This window comes from Rhea americana, unplaced genomic scaffold (genome assembly GCF_003343005.1).
Source record: "Rhea americana isolate MKP2758 unplaced genomic scaffold, rheAme1 scaffold_325, whole genome shotgun sequence".
Lineage (NCBI taxonomy): Eukaryota > Metazoa > Chordata > Aves > Rheiformes > Rheidae > Rhea > Rhea americana.
Genome location: NW_028186452.1, coordinates 293313 through 312817, shown reverse-complemented (window position 1 = coordinate 312817; position 19505 = coordinate 293313). Strand labels below are relative to the sequence as shown.

The 19505-nt window shown below is 42.4% G+C and overlaps 1 protein-coding gene across 1 annotated transcript in view; it reads right to left on the bottom strand.

The window, feature by feature from the left end:
- Window positions 1-12913: 12913 nt before the first annotated feature.
- The window catches only part of KSR1 (kinase suppressor of ras 1), a 37699-nt gene continuing 31107 nt past the window's right edge, over window positions 12914-19505 (bottom strand). The window contains exons 18-20 of the mRNA XM_085310768.1: window positions 19349-19484; window positions 18863-18996; window positions 12914-13333 (exon numbers count right to left, since the gene is read on the bottom strand). Of these exons, the coding sequence (XP_085166894.1) occupies window positions 13255-13333; window positions 18863-18996; window positions 19349-19484 (349 nt within the window). The 3' untranslated portion in view covers window positions 12914-13254. The remainder of the gene's footprint in view (window positions 13334-18862; window positions 18997-19348; window positions 19485-19505) is intronic.

Here is a 19505-nt window from a genome sequence, read left to right as displayed (position 1 = left end):
GTCTGTATGGATTAAATGTATCTCTTTGGGTTATTGGCTTCATCCTACAGAAAGTGGGGGTAGGTAAGTTCTCAGGTTTCAGTACAGTGAGTTTGGGCTCTAGTGAACACTCCTTCCGTAAGCAAACACACCTTCCATCTCCAGGAGTTACACAGTCCACCTAAGATTAGTTATGCATAATTGTTATTGGCAGGGAAGTATGAGTCTGGGGAATGGCTTACAAACTACTTGAATATAAAATGGTAATAATAGCAATACATTTTGCCCTAGTGCCTTTTGTCTTTGGCTCTTTTTATACCTTCCAGTTATGTCACAACTTCTAATTCTTTCTGTAAAACTGTCAGGATTATATACTCAAATTAAAAAAGCTAAATGTGAGATTTTCATGTCACTTCTTGTCTCCAGGAGCTGGAATCTTGTGAAGAAAGAGTTGAGACTCAAAAGTCAACAATATGTATATACAGTGTGTTTCATGTTACCTCAGGACAACCTTCAGCATAAGACCAAAAATACAGCATAGTTAAAAGAATTTGAATGGTGATGTCAGAGAACAGGAAGTTTCAGACAACAGACACAAAGATAGTAATGGAAAGAGGAGGTCCTTAGCACATATGGAGTCCTGATGGTCATCTAATATACACTGTGAGTGTTATTTTATACCATGTTCCACTGGTGTTCTCTGACACTAGTTTTTGGGTTGGGATGRAAATAGAACAAAGCAATTTCACTTTCCATTAAGAAGGCTCTCCTTTGGGAGCCAAGCTCTGTTTTCATTGAACTCTGAACTTCAAATAAGTCCTAAGAGTGCAGGAAACAGAAGTAATAAGTTCCAGACTTCAAAGTGCTAGTATGCTCCTTGCCCATTGAAAGAGTGCATCACAGCACATCCCACTTTCCATGCACATGACTTAGGTGATTTTCCAAGGTGGGATTCTTTCTTTGTATCTCAGGTAACTCTTCTCCAAAGTAACCATTTACTTTGAAGTATTACCATAATTCTTTATAAATGCTCACTTGTACTTTTATTAAGGAATCTCCTGATAGTGCCATATCCTGAAGACATGAGACACTGCTGAGAGCTACCAGCTAGGGAAGCAAAAATGTTGTTCATTCATAAGCSTTTGACAGGTTGGAGCAAGAGGCAAATGTATTTATGTATCAGCTCAGAAGCTACATGACTTTACACTGGATGCATTCTACGTTGATGAGGCAAGTTTTACTGGAACAACAAAATTCCACCATTGCAGGAATTTCTCCCGATGGAGAGGTAAAGAAGGCAGTTAAAGGATTAAAAAAGTAAAGATCTGTTCTAATTCATTGTGAATTTATTTAAACTGGTCCCAATCTTAAGTTAATTTCAAATGCAGCACTGAGCTGAAGCTATATATAATTGCTTTTTCTATAGAGATAAATAGGGAAGAAAGTACAGATGATAGTCAGTAGATAATTACTCTATTCCAAGATAAAAACTGAAACTTCATTTAGGAAACCGCATGCAGAATATCTCTTTTGAAACTGTAAAGATGATCAAACAGCCTACTGCACAGTTATTGAAGTGTTTGTTACAGCTCTGACTCAGTAAAGTGTTTTAAGCACTTAAGGAATTTCCTTAGAGACAGAGGAAAATACGTGCTAAAATTTGCAGAGATGATTATGCACCTTGTTGATTTGGAGACCTAATTCTAAATTACGGACAACACTTTCTGATGCAATTAATGAGTTGTTTCATTAATGTCCAACTTACATGGCTGACAGAATTCAGCATTCAGAAAAGGCTCCATATCAAGCCACTGAAAAGCAGGCCTTTTGCTTATTCCAGTTCTCTAGTCACTTTTGATCATTGATAGGATTCCCTGACCTCTCAGATGCACAGAGTAAATTGGTCCAGCTGAGTTACAAGTTGTCACAGAGAGTTAGCAGTCCCCATACTAGCTTGGTATGTCGCTGGATTTGCYGTATAGATATACTGATTGCTTCCCTATATCCCATAAAACTGTAGTGATCAGACATATGGATGTGTTTCTGAGATTTAACAAGTGGTCTAGCATTGATTGAGCACAGTAACAGAGTCTGTATGTACTTTTAATCTGTTGTTAGGTAATATCCATTAACTTAAGCCTCTTTCCTTGAGCTTTAAGTTAGTACATAACAAAGCTGGTTTGTTTTGGGTTAAGAGCATGGTTACATTACTATGGCCTATCAAATAGCTCATTCATGCACCTCAACTCTTGTTACTTGAGTTACAAGGTCTTTATGTCAGGGAATACTGCATTTGTGCAGTGTGTTCTGTACATTATGATAATACCAATAAAAAGTAATAGCAAGCAAATAGGCAGACAGGAAGCAGTATATATCCTGGCTGTAATCAGGACTTTGTAGAGATTTGTAGCTCCTCTGTAATGAATTAGCATTTAATCTTACAAACCTGATCAGAAAAGGGAGTGTGTAGATAAAACATGATAATTTTCATTGCAGTTTTTGTCAGTCTTTCTTTACTTTTGTATCAGTAGCAATATTCATATATTCTGTAAGTGCCACAAAATTTTATTGGGAGGAATTAAGCCATTGCTAGCTAGCAAAGGCAGTGATATATGGATATGCCACATTAGCTCTCAGCTATGCAGTAACATACTAACAACAGTTCAAGCTTTGCATGTGGTAACATCTAAGGTAACCTTAAGTGCCTTCAGCTGCAGTAGCTGCCCAGGCTGGCTGTGTTTCTCCCTTSCTGGCTGTGCAGCCTGCCTGGGAGGGAGGCCCAGCTTAGGGCAACTTTATCAGCCAGGTGTGCCTGATCAGCCACCGCCAGGCAGGGTGATGGGAAACAGCTGGGTGACAAAGAGGCCAGACTGTAGGGTGCAGTGGGGTTGCAAGACTAGTAGATGGAGGACCTCTGGGACAAGGATGGTGGTGTGCATGCAGGTAGGGGAGAGGCTTTTTTTTTTCTTTTTTTATTGTTGGTATGTTGTATTATAGCTGTGTAGACAATGTTTCCTTTCTGAATGTGTGCTCTGAAATGCAGAGAGGTCTGGGTTGGGCAGGCAGGTGTCCTGCCATGGTGATGGTGCTGGGTAGCCAGGGTTAGGCCTGGAGGCATGGGCCTGAACTGCTGCCTTTTGTGGGCAGGAGCAGGATGTGCTCTGGGAGGGTGGAAATGGGATGTGTTGTGTCGAGTGCTTCGCGGATCTCAGCTGAGCTGGCTGTTTGTGTTCTGATCTGTACATTGTGGGTTGCTGTCTGGTGCCTTCTTTAGGGATTTGGTCAATCTAGCTCCATGGTTGGACTGAAATGTTATGTCTGCACTGTGAGGAGTGTTGAACAGTTGGGATTGTCCAGCAAAGCTGGTAAGAATTGCCCCCTCGGGTTTTAAGGTTTCAAATGCAATTTAGTGTTACACTGCAGTTGTCTGGAGCTATGAACAATCTGTTTTTGTGCTTGGATTTGCCTCCGCTGAGATGAAAGTATTGGCTGTTTTGAAAAAGCTTTTTGTTCTTCTTCAGAAAAAGCAGAGTCTAGACTGTTCATTGTTGAAATATTGTAAAAGCTCTTAAAAATAGAAAGAATGTATGAAKGAAGATGTACACTGTATTGTACAAATCATAGGTTAAAAAGTATTTTAGGCTTTCAGTAAAGACAGGTATTTGATTTAAGTTTTCATAACAATATGGTTTGCCGAACTTCCTGGAGAGCCACCAACATTAAGTAATGTCTTACTGTGATATGTAATGAACTTGTTAAGCTGTGCACAGTATCTTATCTCTGAACTTGAACCTGGGTCAGAGTAAAATTTCTGCAAACCTCAAATGTATCAATCTACTGCAAATTAGGAATCTGATGCTTGTAATCAAATTGGTATTGTCCATTTATGGTCACCTTGAAGCACCAGGTATCACAGTAGATCTAGATTTAAAAAGAAAAAAAAAGGAAAACAAAAGGGGAGGGGGAGGTGCAGGGAGGAACAGTGGGAAATGCCACGGTAAGTCTTTCGGATGGGGGGACTGAGCTTTTAATAGACATCAGGAGATGGGCAGGAAACTCAAACCTTTGTATTAGTCAAGTATCTAAAGCTGCTCTTGTAAATCTACTGGTTGTTTTGCTAGGTTGTTTGTGTTGGAAGGCTACAGCTTTTGCAAGTAGCTCTCGCTGTTCCGTTGTGTAGCAGCAGTCCCCGAGCCTTTGCTTTCCAGCTCTATAAGATAAGTGATTTAGTATAGCTCATCTAATCTAGTGGGCCTGAGAAAGGCTTTAGCAGAGTGTGAGCCGCAGTGGTTAGCATGGCAATTACCAGCTGTTACTAGAGCAGTTGTAACTTCTGTTTGCTTTGCTGGCCTTGCCTCCTGCAGGGTTTGACATGAAAGAGCAAAACATTAATGTTTGCAAAGTGTTGGAGTCTCTTACCTCATCTCAGAGGCCCACCAGAGCTGCCTAGCTCTCTAAAGCTGACCTCCAGGTCCTTAGTAAAGTAGATGTCTTCTTAAAGCCTCAAAACAAGCTAGAATAGCTCTTTCCTAATGGATCTTCATGACAGACTATGCCAGGAACTTGCCTGGGTCAGCYGGTACAAAAAGCAATAATGGCTTTGCTTACTGTGAAGTTCTACCCTTGAGAGAGCGGCATTTTGCTGGGGGGGGGGGCTCCTCCTTCCCCTACAAGCAGATCAGAAAGGTGTTGCAGGCCATGACTTGCTCTGTAAACCTTGAGTATACATGAAGCATAATGTCTTCACCTCCTTCATGTTGATATGAAATCTAAACCCAGAAAGACACACAATCCTCATATCAAAGTGAGTTAGACCAGTGTGTGCTGTAATACCTTGATATGAATAATAGTAATAAGAGGATGCGAAAAGTGAAAGGARTTATACAGCTGTTTTGGTGAGAATGAGAACTTATTTCTGATAAAGGGGAACCCATAAGGCTGCTGTTGTGCAGTACTACCATGTGCTGCATGTCTCTCTGCAGATTGACTCGAACCACTCTGCAAATTGCCTAGTATAAAAATGCCCTTTGATCTGAGAAATGAACTTGCAAARAGAACTTCTTTTCTACGGAGACCAGGGGAAAACAAGAAGCATTATCTGCTAGCTGGCTTAGTGCCAGCTTAGTTATGCTTCTTCATGAGAAGATGCATCTTGCTTCAGGTAGACAAGCTGTTGGTGCTTCAGACAAACAGATTACAATTACTTGGATGTAATGACAACCTGGCAAATACCAGGCTGTTCTGGTGAACAGCTGATAGAATGTAATGTTCATGCTTTAGGCTTGTGGTTTTCAACTTTAAAAAAAAAAAAAACAAAAAACCTTGCCCTTCAAGTTTAATTGAGAGTTAAATTCATTATTTCTTATTCTGTATAGAAAAACAACAAAGCTTAACTTATCTAAAGCTTTTCATTGTTCACACATAAAAGATAAAATTGATGAAATATATAATTGTGCTCTTTAAAATTCTCTGGCCTTCTCCCTGACAGATAGCACAATGCTGCTGTTATTTTAAGTATAAAGCTGTTTCCCAGAGGTATATAATATTCTGGGATTAATTAACACAGTATAGTGTCACTTCTACTAACAGCACCAAAGCAGCCTGTGTTTGCACTGGCAGGACTTCTCCCACCCAAACCATAGGTGAAAATGTTGCAGCTGGATCTGCTGTCAGGGAGACTCTAGATGCTCTCAGCAGCTCCAGCCAGGAGCCTTGGCAGATGCCCAGCTCCATGCAGATAGCTGTACTGAAGTTCACGGTGCAGGATGAGCGTACTGGGGTGCCTCCTGCACAGCTTGGAAGTGACCCAACTTGCCAAAGTGTAACGCAAGGTGCTGATATTGGAAGGGAGGCTATGGAGCTGCTGCATCCTTATGAAGTTAATGGAACAGTTTCCCTTGAAATAGGAGGAAGCTACCTCAGACCTGCCCACAGGCTGAGCTGATCCACATGCACTGGCCTAACTGCAGGAGTTAGTTGAGGGGAGAAGCAACAATGCGGGGAAGGTCTTTAAGTTCTAAGGAACATCAGGGCAAGTGAGCAGGAGGGGGTATGGAGGGAATGCAGAAATTAACCTTCATCAGCTTCTGCTTTTATGGTGGCGTGTTGATGGAAAAGGAGACTTTTGACAGCAATTTATTTCTTTTGCTAATCACTGGGGAGTCTGAATCCGATGGCAGTGTAGATGCAAAGGGTATTTYTGCTCCTTACTGCTCAGCACTGGGTGGAATTGTTCCTGGTACGATGTTTTTGTTGGATAAATTCCTCCAGAAACTGAAACAGAGTATGCTATAGTCTACAAAGAAGGAAAATGGGCTTTATATGTTATGAGCATGTTAACCGTTTATTTTCCCAAACAAAAGTCTAAGGTATTTAGTTAAATTCAAGTCAATTAAATGTTTAATACCACAAATGAGTTCAGACCTTTTAAAATATCTTGGACTCAGAAAAAATCTTGTAGTAACTTTTTTTTTTCCCCTCCTCATAATCCAGGAACAAAAGGAATTGTGTGATGTTTTGCCTGTGCTTCACAGAAAATGTTACATATGCTCTACAAAAAATGTTGTTACATRTAACATCCATATGCAGATTTAGATGTTAAGTATAAATGACAGCACTATACAGAGAATGGCGCTTCAGACACTTGCAGTTGAGATCTTTGTCTAGAAATAAGATAAACAATGAGGAGAGCTGACTTGAGACACCTGTTTTTCACTTCTTTATGCTTTTGGGAAATGCCAGGTAAATCGCAGTTCACACTGTAGTTTTGTATCTTAAAAAAACCTACTAAACRTATTTAGATACAATTGCTTCTAAAAGGGAAAGAAAAACATGCAGTCAGACTGTATTTATATAAGCAAAAATCTCTGCTTGCCTTTGACTATAGGGGAATCTGCTACCCAGGGAAGTCTACTGGTTCTCTGGAATCTGTGTGCTCTGATGTTCCTATTGAGCTGATCTTTCAGTGCTTCAGAGAGGTTTCCCTCCCAAAATAAATTGAGAAAGACTTGCATAATTGTGTGGAGACTGGAATGGTCCAGAGGTAAGATTTGGCTAGGAAGATAAGAAAAGTGATCTGACAACTAAAAAGGCAGCTGGGAGAAGCAGGAATAGCTTCAATAGAAATATATCTAAAAATTCTCTAAGTCATAGTTCATGTGCTTAAATGCAGTTCTAATAGCCTGTCTGAATGTTACTGTTTKGCTTCTTGATTTCTCTTTTTCTTTTTGAGGGGGGAGGAGGGGGCATGTAATGACTTGTGAACTGAGAAAGGGAAGAACCTCCAATAATGTAATTTTGAGATAATCTTTTTTGAAGTTTGTTAAAACTAAATGACCTTAAAAACTAAATGACAAATTCTGTTTTAGACATTCTCACRGAACACTCTTTTCAGAGGTTAGAGACTGGGTAATTTGAAAAACTTCCATCTTCTGGTTAAGTTTTCTGGATCAGTGTTTAAAAGAGCACTTGTCTATTTACTTAATTTTGCTACTTTCTATTTTCAACTTGAGCAGAAGATGCTGTGTTCTCGTGCTTGACCTGGAACTGTCACTTGTACCTACCCATAGGTGAAACCTGACCTTTCGGCCTTACTCTTATGCGATTAACTAAGTTGTTACTGTGTTTCAACTTTTTTTTTAAAGCAATCCTAAAATACTGAGCTAGACTGAACTTGCTCTCAACAAACTCTAATGCTTCAAGAAAACCAAATGCGGTTTTTAAATCACCAAATAACATGGCCCATCGTATTCAAGAGGGAGAACTTTCTTTGACAACTTCAGATAGATTCAACATCTCTTAAACTTATACATTGGCACAGGAGGAGGCTTGTAAGGACCTAGAAGGGAAAAAATATCTGTAGTTAACAAAAGTAACCACAAGGAGGCAAGAAAACGACAGGAAAGAAATTGTGCATGAGGCATCATAAACTTCTAGCAACTTGTGAAAATAAGGGAAGAAATGTGTTACTTAAATGAGCTTGCATGGATGAGCGTTACTGCTGGTATCTGATGACAAAAGTGCATCTGAGGTGCATTTTGAGGAACCTGCAGTGAGGACAGGCTGTTTGCAGGGACTAGTGAGTTGCCGTTGTCAATGGACACAGCACTGGCTCCTGTGGCTCCAGGCAGGACCAGGGTGCCTGTCCTCAGCTCCATCTGGTCTGCCTTCCTGGGGCAAGTCTCTCCARCAACCACATGCAAGAGGTGGCAGCAGGCTTCAGGTCATAGGATAACGTGGGTTGGGAGAGACCCCGGGAGCTTGGCCGGACCCACCTCCTGCTCAAAGCAGGGCCAGCCATGAGGTCAGACTGGGCAACCCGGGGCTTGGTCCAGCCCGGTCCTGAACCCTTGTGGGAGGAGGCTGCCGACCTCTCGATGCTGCTGCCCCTGCAACCTCCCTCATGGGGAAAGTGGCTCCTGCCCCCTGTCTGAGCAGGAGGCTGCCACTGGCTCCCCGGGCCCACCCAGCCTGGCCCCGCAGTGCTCGCGGACCCCAGGTAGTGCATCTCCACGGCGCACTGGGGAAGCCGGCTTGGGTCGGCGGGGTCCAGCTGCGCCCACAGATGGGSTGAGCCTGAGCCCGGTGGGAGCTGCCCTGGTTATTCACACCTCAAACACCAGCCCTTTGCCACCTTCATTGGGCTCTTGAATGTGGCAGGGGATAATCTCATGGGAAACTCGCTTCTGCTTCCCTGTCCAAGAAAAGGGAAGGGTAGGAAGGAAGGGATGAAGAACGATAGCAAAATGATGACAGAGGTAACAAGCTGTGCATCAGCTGACGCGCCATGATAGGACTGTGATTTCTGTCCATCTGCTTCTCCTTCATATGCTCTTCCTACATCCTCCAGTCTTTCAAATACACTGCCTTTAATTCCTAACTAAACCACAGTGACCATTTCTTCCTGCTTGGAGAAAGGATGTTTAACTGGGAGTCAGGTCATGCTTTTTTCTTTCCTTCGAGAGTTGAACACCAACTAGGTGACAGATGGTGTAGAAAACGCCTTTTTCTTCTTTGATTCTTGCTTGTAAGCTTTCTAGGACTGAACACTACAGTTAAGTCTTGTAGGGGGGAGTGGAGGGGGAAGACTTCCAAGCTTTACTTCAAATATAAGCTACTATATGAGGTATAACCCTTTGGGGAGCTGCAAATCCTTCAGGACAATGTTCTATAATGTGTGGAAATATTAGTGGGTCACTATGGAAATCTGCTTGTATTTTAATTTGGCTACAAGTAAGGGCTGGTAGGAGGATGTCAAACCACAATTCTGTAACATTTGCTTTATCCAGAGCAAAGATTTATTCACTGAAAAGATTCCTATACATCCAGAACTTCATTAGCATAGAGTGCACTTTTTTTTTTCCTTTTTTTTTATGTGCCAGTTGCATAAACTAATACAGAAACCTTTGTTAATACTAACAATTTTTAATTTAATAGCAATTCTGGAAGACAGTTGATAGAAAATATAAAAAAATTTACTGTACAAAGTTTACATCACATTTGAAAAGAAAACATGTCCATTTTCACCATATTACAGACTCCATTTACATTCACTACTGACATGTGRCTATTGTAGCAGCATTGTACAGCCAGCTTCACATTTACAAGTCTAAAAGGATACAGGCTTACCATGCTATTCCCTCCTTCACACCTCTGCAAGAGGAGATAGTGCAAGTGATCATAAAACAACGCAGTGTAATGACCCCTGCTGGGTTTGCAATGCCTTCAGGAGTAAGAGAGCTCGACTCTCTTCGCAGAAGTACAACTCCACCGGTTTCAGGCAATTTCTGTGTGTCTTACAGCAGCTGATTTGCACCAGAGAATGATCATGCCCAGAAACAGGCGTCAGTCCCTACTTTAAAATACTGGATCCAGGTGGTTGATTTTGCTTTTAAAAGAGCAGTTTTACAGAAATTAAACACAGGACCAAGATAAAGWTGAATTACAATCTCAAATCTCATGATTAAAGGCAGGTTTTGAACCCTTCCTGCAACCTGGACCAGAGCCGGGCGCTCCAGGCGCCGTGGCGTGCTCGGGGCAGCACAGCTGGGGCGCAGCGATCAGGGACTCCTGCTGCAGTTCAAYGCACTTTAAAGTGCCGCACGTAGGACATCAGGTTTTAAGCAAAAGGCCTTGCTGAAGCGGGTGGGSAAGCCCTGCCCAAAAGCAGAGGTGCCAGTACAGCCCAGTGCCTGGGGACAGGCAGTGTCCGAATCCCTCCTGAGGGGTGCTGGGAAGGACAAATGGGGCAGGACTCCCTAGCTCCCCCTTAGCTGGCCGTCCTCTAGCGCCAGCGCCCCTTCTCCTAGCCAGTCGTCTGACAGGAAAAGATTAAGAATATATTGCTTTCTCAGCGTCACTCTTGTCACAGTGATGTTAATGCTGAGGAAGAGGCAAGGAGAGGCTCTGTATTCACAAACTGGGGTGCCGGTTTCCACCCTGAGTGGTTCTGGGTGTCCCAGCTTTAGAGAACACAGATGGCAGACACAAACAGCGAGGAGCACACCAAGGCTGCTGCCGCCCTCGTGCGCTGCAAGGGCACAGGGCCCTTCAGAGCTGAAGGCTACAAAGCAACAATTTGCTTTCAGTAGCAGCCCTCCCCTGGCGCCCCCAAGCAAAGGGCATGGTGAGGCCAGTGGGGGTTCTGTCTACCGGGTTCATAACRTCACCATTGCTAGGAAGCATGTTTCTCCCCCCTTCAGGCTTCTGTTGTGCTATTGCTATTTAAGCAGCACTTGTGAGGAAAACAAGTTCTGCTTAAAACTGCTGACGCAACTTGAATCTTACTGTGAGAGAGCAAACGGTAGTAAGAAAGAGACAGATGGTGCTGGTTAAACACACAGTACAMTTAGAGGGGTCTTATTTGCTTAATAAAATAAAGTGGTGGGAGACAAAGATATCAAAAGAGTATTGCAATGCCACACTGGGCCACCACCAAACCGATTTTTTGTTTTACATTTGAGATGCATTTAAAATTTTATTCCAGCACAATACTTGTAAAAGAAGTAACTGTTGGCTTATATGTATAGTAGGAGTTAAGTTCTCTGCCCAACAGAACTTARGAATTTTTTTGTCACTTAAAGTTTTTCTCTGAAAGTTGGCCACTGCAAGCAGCCAAACTGAGTGCTTGTTGCTCTGCCTGCCTTAGAGGAGAACTTCAGAGCTCCTTTTTTTCTATGATCCTTGTTGCAAAGCCTTGTAAACCACACACTGTACAATTAGGGTCCCTCTGGTGCCCTGGCTTGCTGGGCCTGGGAGAGGAATGGGAAGCATGCAGGAGCCTTCGCCGTGCTGCGGTAAGCAGATGTAGCCCTTTAACCTGCAGATCAGGCTGACATGTGTTTGGTCTTAAAATTAACCTTTGAAACAAGTCTGAGTTGTTGGGGTAAGTCAAGTCACCACGATGCTACTTTCCTAGTTGCACGGTTTTGGTCATTCTTTGCTTTAAAAAAAAATAAGGCTGAAGCAGGGTTTGTTTTTTTTGGGGGGGGGGAAGGGGAGAACTAGCAGCTTGCAAAATTACTATAGGAGCTGGTAAGTGTGTGTGTGTGTGGAGGTGGCAGAAATGACTGAATCTCTTAACAAGCTCTGCAGGAGGACCCTATTTAATAGCAAACAGATTTGTTACGGGTGCCCCCCCCAACTTGTCTCTCCTCTCTCCCTGCAGCTCTGAAAAGATGTTTTCTCCATAAGTGAAACAGTGGTTGGGGCAGCAACAGTCTAGTTTTGTTGGTCTGTTTTTGTTTCTAGAAATGCTGCTAATCTAGGGGACTGGGATTTGATGTGCCCGAAACATCAAAAGAATTTGGCACCTGGGATCTAGTGTTCCTTCCTATGCACAGAACTGTAATGCAGGACACGTACAACAGCAGAGGCACGTACAACACGTACAACAGGCTCTCTTGCAAAAGCACAAACAGCAGACTGTCCCCTCTCTTGCTTCCTAGCCRGCTGCCTTGGGCTTCTGCTAAATCCAGCACCATTCCCAAACCAGCACAGAGTGCGCTGCCGTCCCTCCGTGGCTGAAGGGTCCCTTTGGCTTTCCGCCTCCCTAGTCGTTCTCACGCAAGGTGACTTCTTTCAGTTCCACCAGCTCCTATCTGGCAGATTTCCTCCCTAAACCTTCTTTATGCTCAAATCTGCCTGGAGTTGAGAAGAGTTTAAGGGGAGGCTGCTGTAGAAATGTAGGGACAGGGAGCTCATTACTTTCTGGCTTGACCTGGCATGGGGAACAAGTAATCCTCTGAGCCACCTGTACTGTTGGGTGTTACTCCCTCACTTGTGTGCTGAGGATTTAAGGAAACACCTAAGCTCTTCAGCAATCCTGTTTGGCCTAGCCAGAGCTGTCAGCAGGGCACAGAGCAGCATACACGAGCTCCCTAAGGAAGCAAAATGCATTTCTTCATCCAGAAGCATAAGAAGTCGTTGGCATGATTTGTCAGACTTAGCTGCAGCAAAGCCAACAGGAGCAGAAGGTGCCTTCAACTTACAAAGTAAAGCTGTAAGGCATAGCTACGGAGGTCCCACTCCCTCTTGAGGCCAGAAGAGAATTTAAGGTAATTCCTCATTCAAAAGCCTGTCATTATAGTCTTAATCCTGTTACTGGACTACAGGAGACAACATCTACAACAGCTTTTATTGTGATTTCTGTGCAGAAAAGGCCTTGACTCTGTCTTTTAACTGAAATCTAGCCTATGTGATAACAAACTCTCTTATCAGCAAATTTGCACTAGAGGAACTTAAACTGAGGCAAGCCAGAGCTTAGACCAACCCTTCTGAAGCAAACTACAGAGCTCAATGTTTGGTTTGGGCACAATGCAACAGATCACTTTTACCTTACTAAAAGAAAAATGCAGTTGGTAACTCCACCCCCTTACACTAGCACAGAGCCATTCGGAAACAAACTCGCTCTACTTATCTTACAGAAAACAAATGCTTTGGAGGCAGAAGATAGCTCCTATTTATACCATAGATACAACAAGAAATTAGAAAGTTCTTTTTTCAGTGCTGTTTGAATGGCTGCAGTTAAACTTGATTTGCCTTTTATTATGCTTAAAAAAATAGAGTTCACACAAGCATAATGTAAACATTTTTAAGTAGCTGCTGGTGCTCAGGCAGAATTCAGAGTTTGCAAACAACACAGGACTGAATTGATGGTTGTGTGGCTTTCAGGTGTGGCTGCACCAGTTTCATAGCTTGGAAGATTCTGTGAAGACTTCTGATGCTTTGTGGTCGTAGTAGGTAGACAACATTATCACAAGACATTTACACACCATGCTATATCTTTTGATTACTTGGTTCCAGGATTCCCAAGCCAAATCTTTCAAAACGCAGGACAACTTTGCTACTGTTAATGCTGAAACGAGTGAGGAGGGAGAGGAGAAGGGAGGGGGAAAGAATTATTTTTAATTCCTTTTACAAAGCTAGAGTCCTATAAAAGGAAATAAAATGGGTTAGATTCTGATCTTGAACAACTTCTGGTCATCTGGCAAAGAGGTTTAAGTAATCATACAGCAAACAACAAACTTATTCATGCTAACCTTTCATCACTGGAAATGCAGCACAAATCTGTTTTGCTTCAAATTGGAAAAGTACAGCCTGGAAAACCGGAGATTTCATTGCCTGTCAGATGCCTGACAACTATTTTCAATGGGCACTGGATTCCCTTGAGGTAGAAGGGAAGGGAAAAAACTTTACAGAATTTCTTTAAGGGAAAGGAACATTTTGACAAGATGCATTAATTGTTTAAAAAACAAAAAAGCTCCTCTTCAGACTGTAGCAAATGCATAGAGATGTCATTTTTCATCTTAAAAAAAAAAAAAAAATGCAGGGCTAGAGACATTTTCACTTGCGAACTGCCTTTCTACTACATGAACTCAGGTGCCAGCAAGGCAGACGGCCTGAGTACGAGCTCTTGCAGGAGACTCTTCTCATTGTTGCATGCAGGCACCTGATTTTCTGAGGGAGTGAGTACGGGTGTATTTGTCCTTGCTAAAGTCAGTTAAACCAAACCAAACTGCTTCTTGTTGCACTCTCCTCTGTCCCCATCCTTTTGCCTCTGAAAAAGTTTTTTTCAAAGTCATGAATCAATAAAAATGAAAAAAGGTCTTTCATAAAGGCACATGTTTGCTGTGCTAGGTACAATTCTGCAAAGCCCCTAGTGCTAAGTCAGACGTTTTGCTGAACAGAAGATGCAAACAAAAGCAAATCATAAAATACAAACAGCTGGATTTGCAAGGAAGGGAGAAAGAGTAACAGAAAGGAGCTCTTGCTTTATTCCTCCTTTAAACAGCAGCGTAGCTGGTCCTAAATGACCCTCATGGGGCAGAACGACTCTCCTGACTGTTGTCGCTCCGACTTTGGAGTGGCACTGGCAGCCTGGCCCCAACTAGGCTAAGGGACTACAGGCTGCCCCCAGCAGAGCAAAGACCACCCTCCTCTTCATGCATGAGTCACTGATGCTTCATCCAGCCCCTCACAAAATTGCCACTGGCTCCAGTGTAGTGCTGGCCCTGCTCCCAAGGGAGATGTGGCATCATCCAGCCCTTAACTCCTGTTGGTTTGCAGTTCRAGGTGCGCTCAGTTATCAGCTGTGCCCAGGGAAATGCACCTCTTATCTTCTGTCACAAGTGACAGTCTAGCTCTAAGGGTGACGGGCATAACCTCAGACAGCAACTAGAAACCGTACCCTCTGCTACACGAGACTTGCAGGACATCATAAACAGTCATAACAATTTCAACCAAACCCCCGAACTGCTGGGCAGGACACGTGCAGCACTGTCACTTACACCTTACTAGTTAGAGAGCAGGTTACTAGAACATTTTCAGGAAGAAGTTACAGCCCGCTGAAATGCTTCAGAAGTTAAAGATGGCCACGTCGTTAGACAGTAACTTCTTGCAGACAGTTGGTTATTCAAGCTAACAGCCCACACCAAGCAGAAAAAGGCAGAAAGGAGAATTCAGATAAAGTGTTGATTATGTCCATGGGTTAATTTGGTTTGTTTTTGGTGAGTTTTTTGTTTGTTTTAAATGGAAGGTGATTGTCCAAAGTTGCCGATTAGGATACAACACATGGAAGCATGCAAGGTGGAGCCCATTATTGCACCAGTAGCTACAACCTACAAAGAAACATGGGAGGGAAGGGAAAAAGACACGGTGAGAGTTAGTTTTCAGTTATTTAAAGCAAGCCTTTGAATACTACATATTATAAAGATTACAGCAAAATAAAATGCAGGGTTAGTGCAATGTTTCTTGAAGGATTTGTCAGAGGGGATGTGAATGTATGTCTCTAGCTTTGTTCTCTAGGTCTCTGGCTAACACAGCTATCGAAAACCTCTCATGTGTGACTTGACTAAAATACAATTTGTGGGGGATGAACTGCCTGCCCTTTCATTTCAATGGCTGCTAATTCAGCTGTCAATGTTGATAATGAATACTGACATTTAAAATTTCTCTGCTCAAAGCATACAAGGGGGGGGGGAAGTATTAATATATGCAGATTTACATGACCCACTGGCAGGGAAAGAGTATCTGTCTACCTAGGAAAAATAATCAGGGTAGCTGCTATGTTGGACATGATCCCATAGTTCCACAAGCTGTTCAAGAATAATTCCCTATAGAAACACTAATCCGAAATAATCACTTGGCAAATTACTCTGGAACTGAGCATTCTCGTGAATGGATGGCCCAAATGGGAAGCATTACTTCAAGTTGATTTCCAATGTGATGTTAGAGGACGACGCAAGAGTATGACTGCCTACAGGGGAAAGTGTTGGCAGTCTGGGCTCTGTCTGCTCCGTAGTGTCTGGTTAGGTAGGTGAAAAGGTGCCAAACCAGTTGTCAGAGTTAATGACCCAACACAAGTGGCTCTTATTGCGTAGGGAAATGAGGGTGTGAAAGTGTTGGCACACAGAGCACTGGTCTTGCAGCACAGTGTGTTTCTGTTGCAAGGAAAAAAGGCTTCCAAAAGGACTCTAACATACTACATAAATCTCCTAGCAAAAGAATTGTTGTGTAATGTTTTGATGAAAACTTAAATACAATTATCCTCCTTTGAAAGAATGGAGGATTATTTAAAAAAAAAAAAAGCACAGGTGAGGCTGAATGACTTATGTGTCTCGATAGTGGAGCTGAAAAGCACGTACCGAAGATAGCTGGTACAGATATGGTCAGTGCAAGTTGTGTTCAGAAATATGGTTTAAGTGCACGGGCTGTGTGGAATAAGCATGCCTAGGGAAAAGCCAGGACATGTCTTCTGCTTCTTCAAATCCCTCTCAGCTGGCAGACCCTGCCACCTTTTCACAGCCAGGCTGCACCCGCCTGAGGATGCAGGACCAGGCAGGGCCCCCCATTCCTGCAGCTGCCTCCGGCCATGCAGCACAGCCCTGTCTAACCTCCCGCTGCAGAGCCACGCGTCGCTCCTCGGGCTTGCTCCTAAACCTGCCGCTTGCATCTCTGCTTGCCAGCAGTTGCCATTAAGGGCTTTTGTCTGTTCCTAAGCTAAAGGATGCAGGCAGGACTCGATTACTCTTCACAGATGAAAATGAAAAAAAAAACTTGCTGATCATCACATTTTGCAGCCTATAGGTTGATGTCAAAAGGTCACAGTAATTCATGTTTTATTCTTATATTTAATCTTGTTTAGCCTCATTGGCATACTGGACCAGATTTTGTGACTGCTCTGGGTACTTCTTTCCTTCTAAGTGCTCTGAGTGTAGCATCACTTGCTCTTTAACCCCACTAACTGCCTGAAAGACTTATGTTCAAAATGCTTTAGGCCAGAAGAAGAAGAAAAAAAAAAGAAATGTTTCTTTTAAATTACAGCTGAAAAAGAGATGAGAAGGAGCAATTGCAAACAGCTACAGTTTTAGCTCAGGCTTTGCTGGTTTCTCTTCAGGTTTTATTTATTTTTCATCCTGACAACTGAAATCACAAGGGCTGACATTGTAGATACAGTTTTGCTGAAGCAGTAAGTATTCAGGGTACAGAGAAACACCTTGCTTCTCAATTATATGCTACAACATAGAAGCAATAATTGATGAGGTAAATAACTACTGTCAAATGTAAGAATATTTTACATCTCTACCTTTTTGATACATCTTTTTAAAAGGAGTGTTATGATTTGCATATGCACTTGTCCAGGGCAAGGAAAATATCTAGTTCTATTTATGAGTGACTGGATAGTAAATGTTGAAGCTTTTGCCRACAGTAGTGCCCTTCTGTATAAGGATGATCCCATGGTCTTAGAAGCATTCCCCATCTTAAAATTATTAGACATCACAATGTAATAAGGATTTAGTAATAGTGTTAGGGAAACTGCACAGGAGACAGAAGGTGAAATTTTCAACCAAGGCTCTGAACAATCCACATCTGCTAAAGCACAAAATGCCATGATAGTTGCCATACAAGTAAACAAAAGTATTTGGGTAGTTATGGTAAGCTATGCAGGAAGATCATGAAGTGTTATGGGAATGAAAGGGGTAGATTAAACATCAAAGGAGAGAAAAGAGAAAATAAGCATTAGAGGTTATGCTTATATAAACACTGAGAAAACTATTCAGTAAACGTGCACTGGCTGCAAACATTTCTAGTTTCCTACAGATCTTACTTTTTAAGGAAAAAATCCACTGAGGTCACCAAAATGTAACATTGTGCCTAAAGGAAATGCTAAGGTGTTCCTGAAACTGGACAGGCTTTCCTATGCTGGGGCTTGAAGGCCCAAATCCAAAACCTCCTTGCAGTAGCGTAGGATGTCGGCAGCAGAGACTAGAAAACTGACACAAAACTGGTCTGGAGTGGGGTGTGGGTTTCAGTCTCCTGGCTCCAGGACTATATCTGCTCTGCTTCTACTTTAGTCAATAGACAGACTTCTGCTGATGTGAGTAGAAATAAAAGTGGGAATCAACTTTGACTGGGAGACTGGCAGGCTATCCGTAAGATAGAGGCTGAAAGTTATAGGCCCTGGGACTTCATGTTAATGCAATCTCAACTAGAATGCATTTTATATCCTGATCTGATCTATCATCACACATGTTATAGGATGCATCAGCCAGGTGTTTTTGAGGGGTCTCTTCCAGTTTTGACAGTTTACAAATGCTTGATCTTATGAAACCTTTCTTCCCCAATTGCAGCAAAGAACCTGACTTTGAAAATATAGTGAGCTGACATGAATTTATGCTGATGTTTCAGTATTTATCTTTATTTAGTCCAAATCTTGATATGACTCCAACTTACATTCAGTCCAAACACTGCAGCTTACTACTAACTGTCAATTTACTATGTGTGTCAAGCAATTTAGAGATTCTGAAGATAATTACCACTTAATTCGGTTTTCTCCAAAGCCAATTATTCTGCATCAGCAATAATGCTGCATTTATTTATCTGCCTGTGCAAACTAGGCATTCTTCTATCTTCCATAAAAAGGAGGAGTTTTTTTTTTTTTTTTTTGCCTACATGCACCTTGAAGAAGGTTGCAAACTTAAGATTCTTCTGCAATTTGGTAGCTCAGGTTCAAAGGCAAACAGTGGCGTGCTCTCTAGCCCTTTCTTTTTCTCTGTCTCCACTAACAAGGGAAATTCTAACTACTTTGGGGTCAATGCAGGTCATTTCCAGTACTGCTGGTAAATATTCTTTTGGAAACCAAACATGCAGCTGAGCAAATAATTTACTGAAAGAGGGAGGTGAATATACTGAAGTAGAAATTTAACTGCGTGAACTGCGTGCATGTTTTATTGCATAATCTCGTAGTATCTAAAAAAGCAGGACAGTACACTATTACCTCCCACCAGAGGTTTAGTAACTCCCAGGAAGGCAAAATAAAGGACAGACATGATTATTTAGCAAATTCTGAGCAACCGGAGCATTCTAAGTAGTAGTGGATACTCACTCTGCAGATTTCCAGAAGTGCCCTGGGTGGGAGAGCCGGCGATTCAATTTTGGCAGTTTTTCAAGCATATCCATAAGGACAGTGAAGCTTGGTCTCTCACTGAGATCAAATGACCAACACGCTGAGAGAATTTCCTGCAAAGGATATTTGTGACCCATTTATCTTCAGTCATTTCACAGGTTAACTAGCCAGACCAAGCAACTGCTTGAGCACTGTGATTTGTGGCAGCCCAGCTAGGGATACCTTTTTTAAAAAAAGGTCTTAGACATTCTTATTGACAAATATCCTGGGTACTTGTGGATGTTCACTTCTGTATGACAGCTCTGGGCAGAGGCTCGGTGCCAAATCTYGTATCTAGCTCTAATACACTCTCTTGCCCTTTTCTTTGAGAGTTGTAGTAAGATAAACCTCTTTAAGCAGCTCCCTTTTTCCCAGCATCCCTGGTAAATAGCTATCTGTAAGGATTCCTGCAACTGAGGTACTTACATTGACTTCTTTCCCCAAACTAACTGTTGAAAGGACTTGTTTCACTCCTTCACCACTCCCGATTTGCCAGATAAGTGCCTCTGCAGGCTGGTTTTTGAAAGGCCATTCTCTTGCTTGGAGCTCATACCACACAGTCCTGAAACATCAACAGACATAT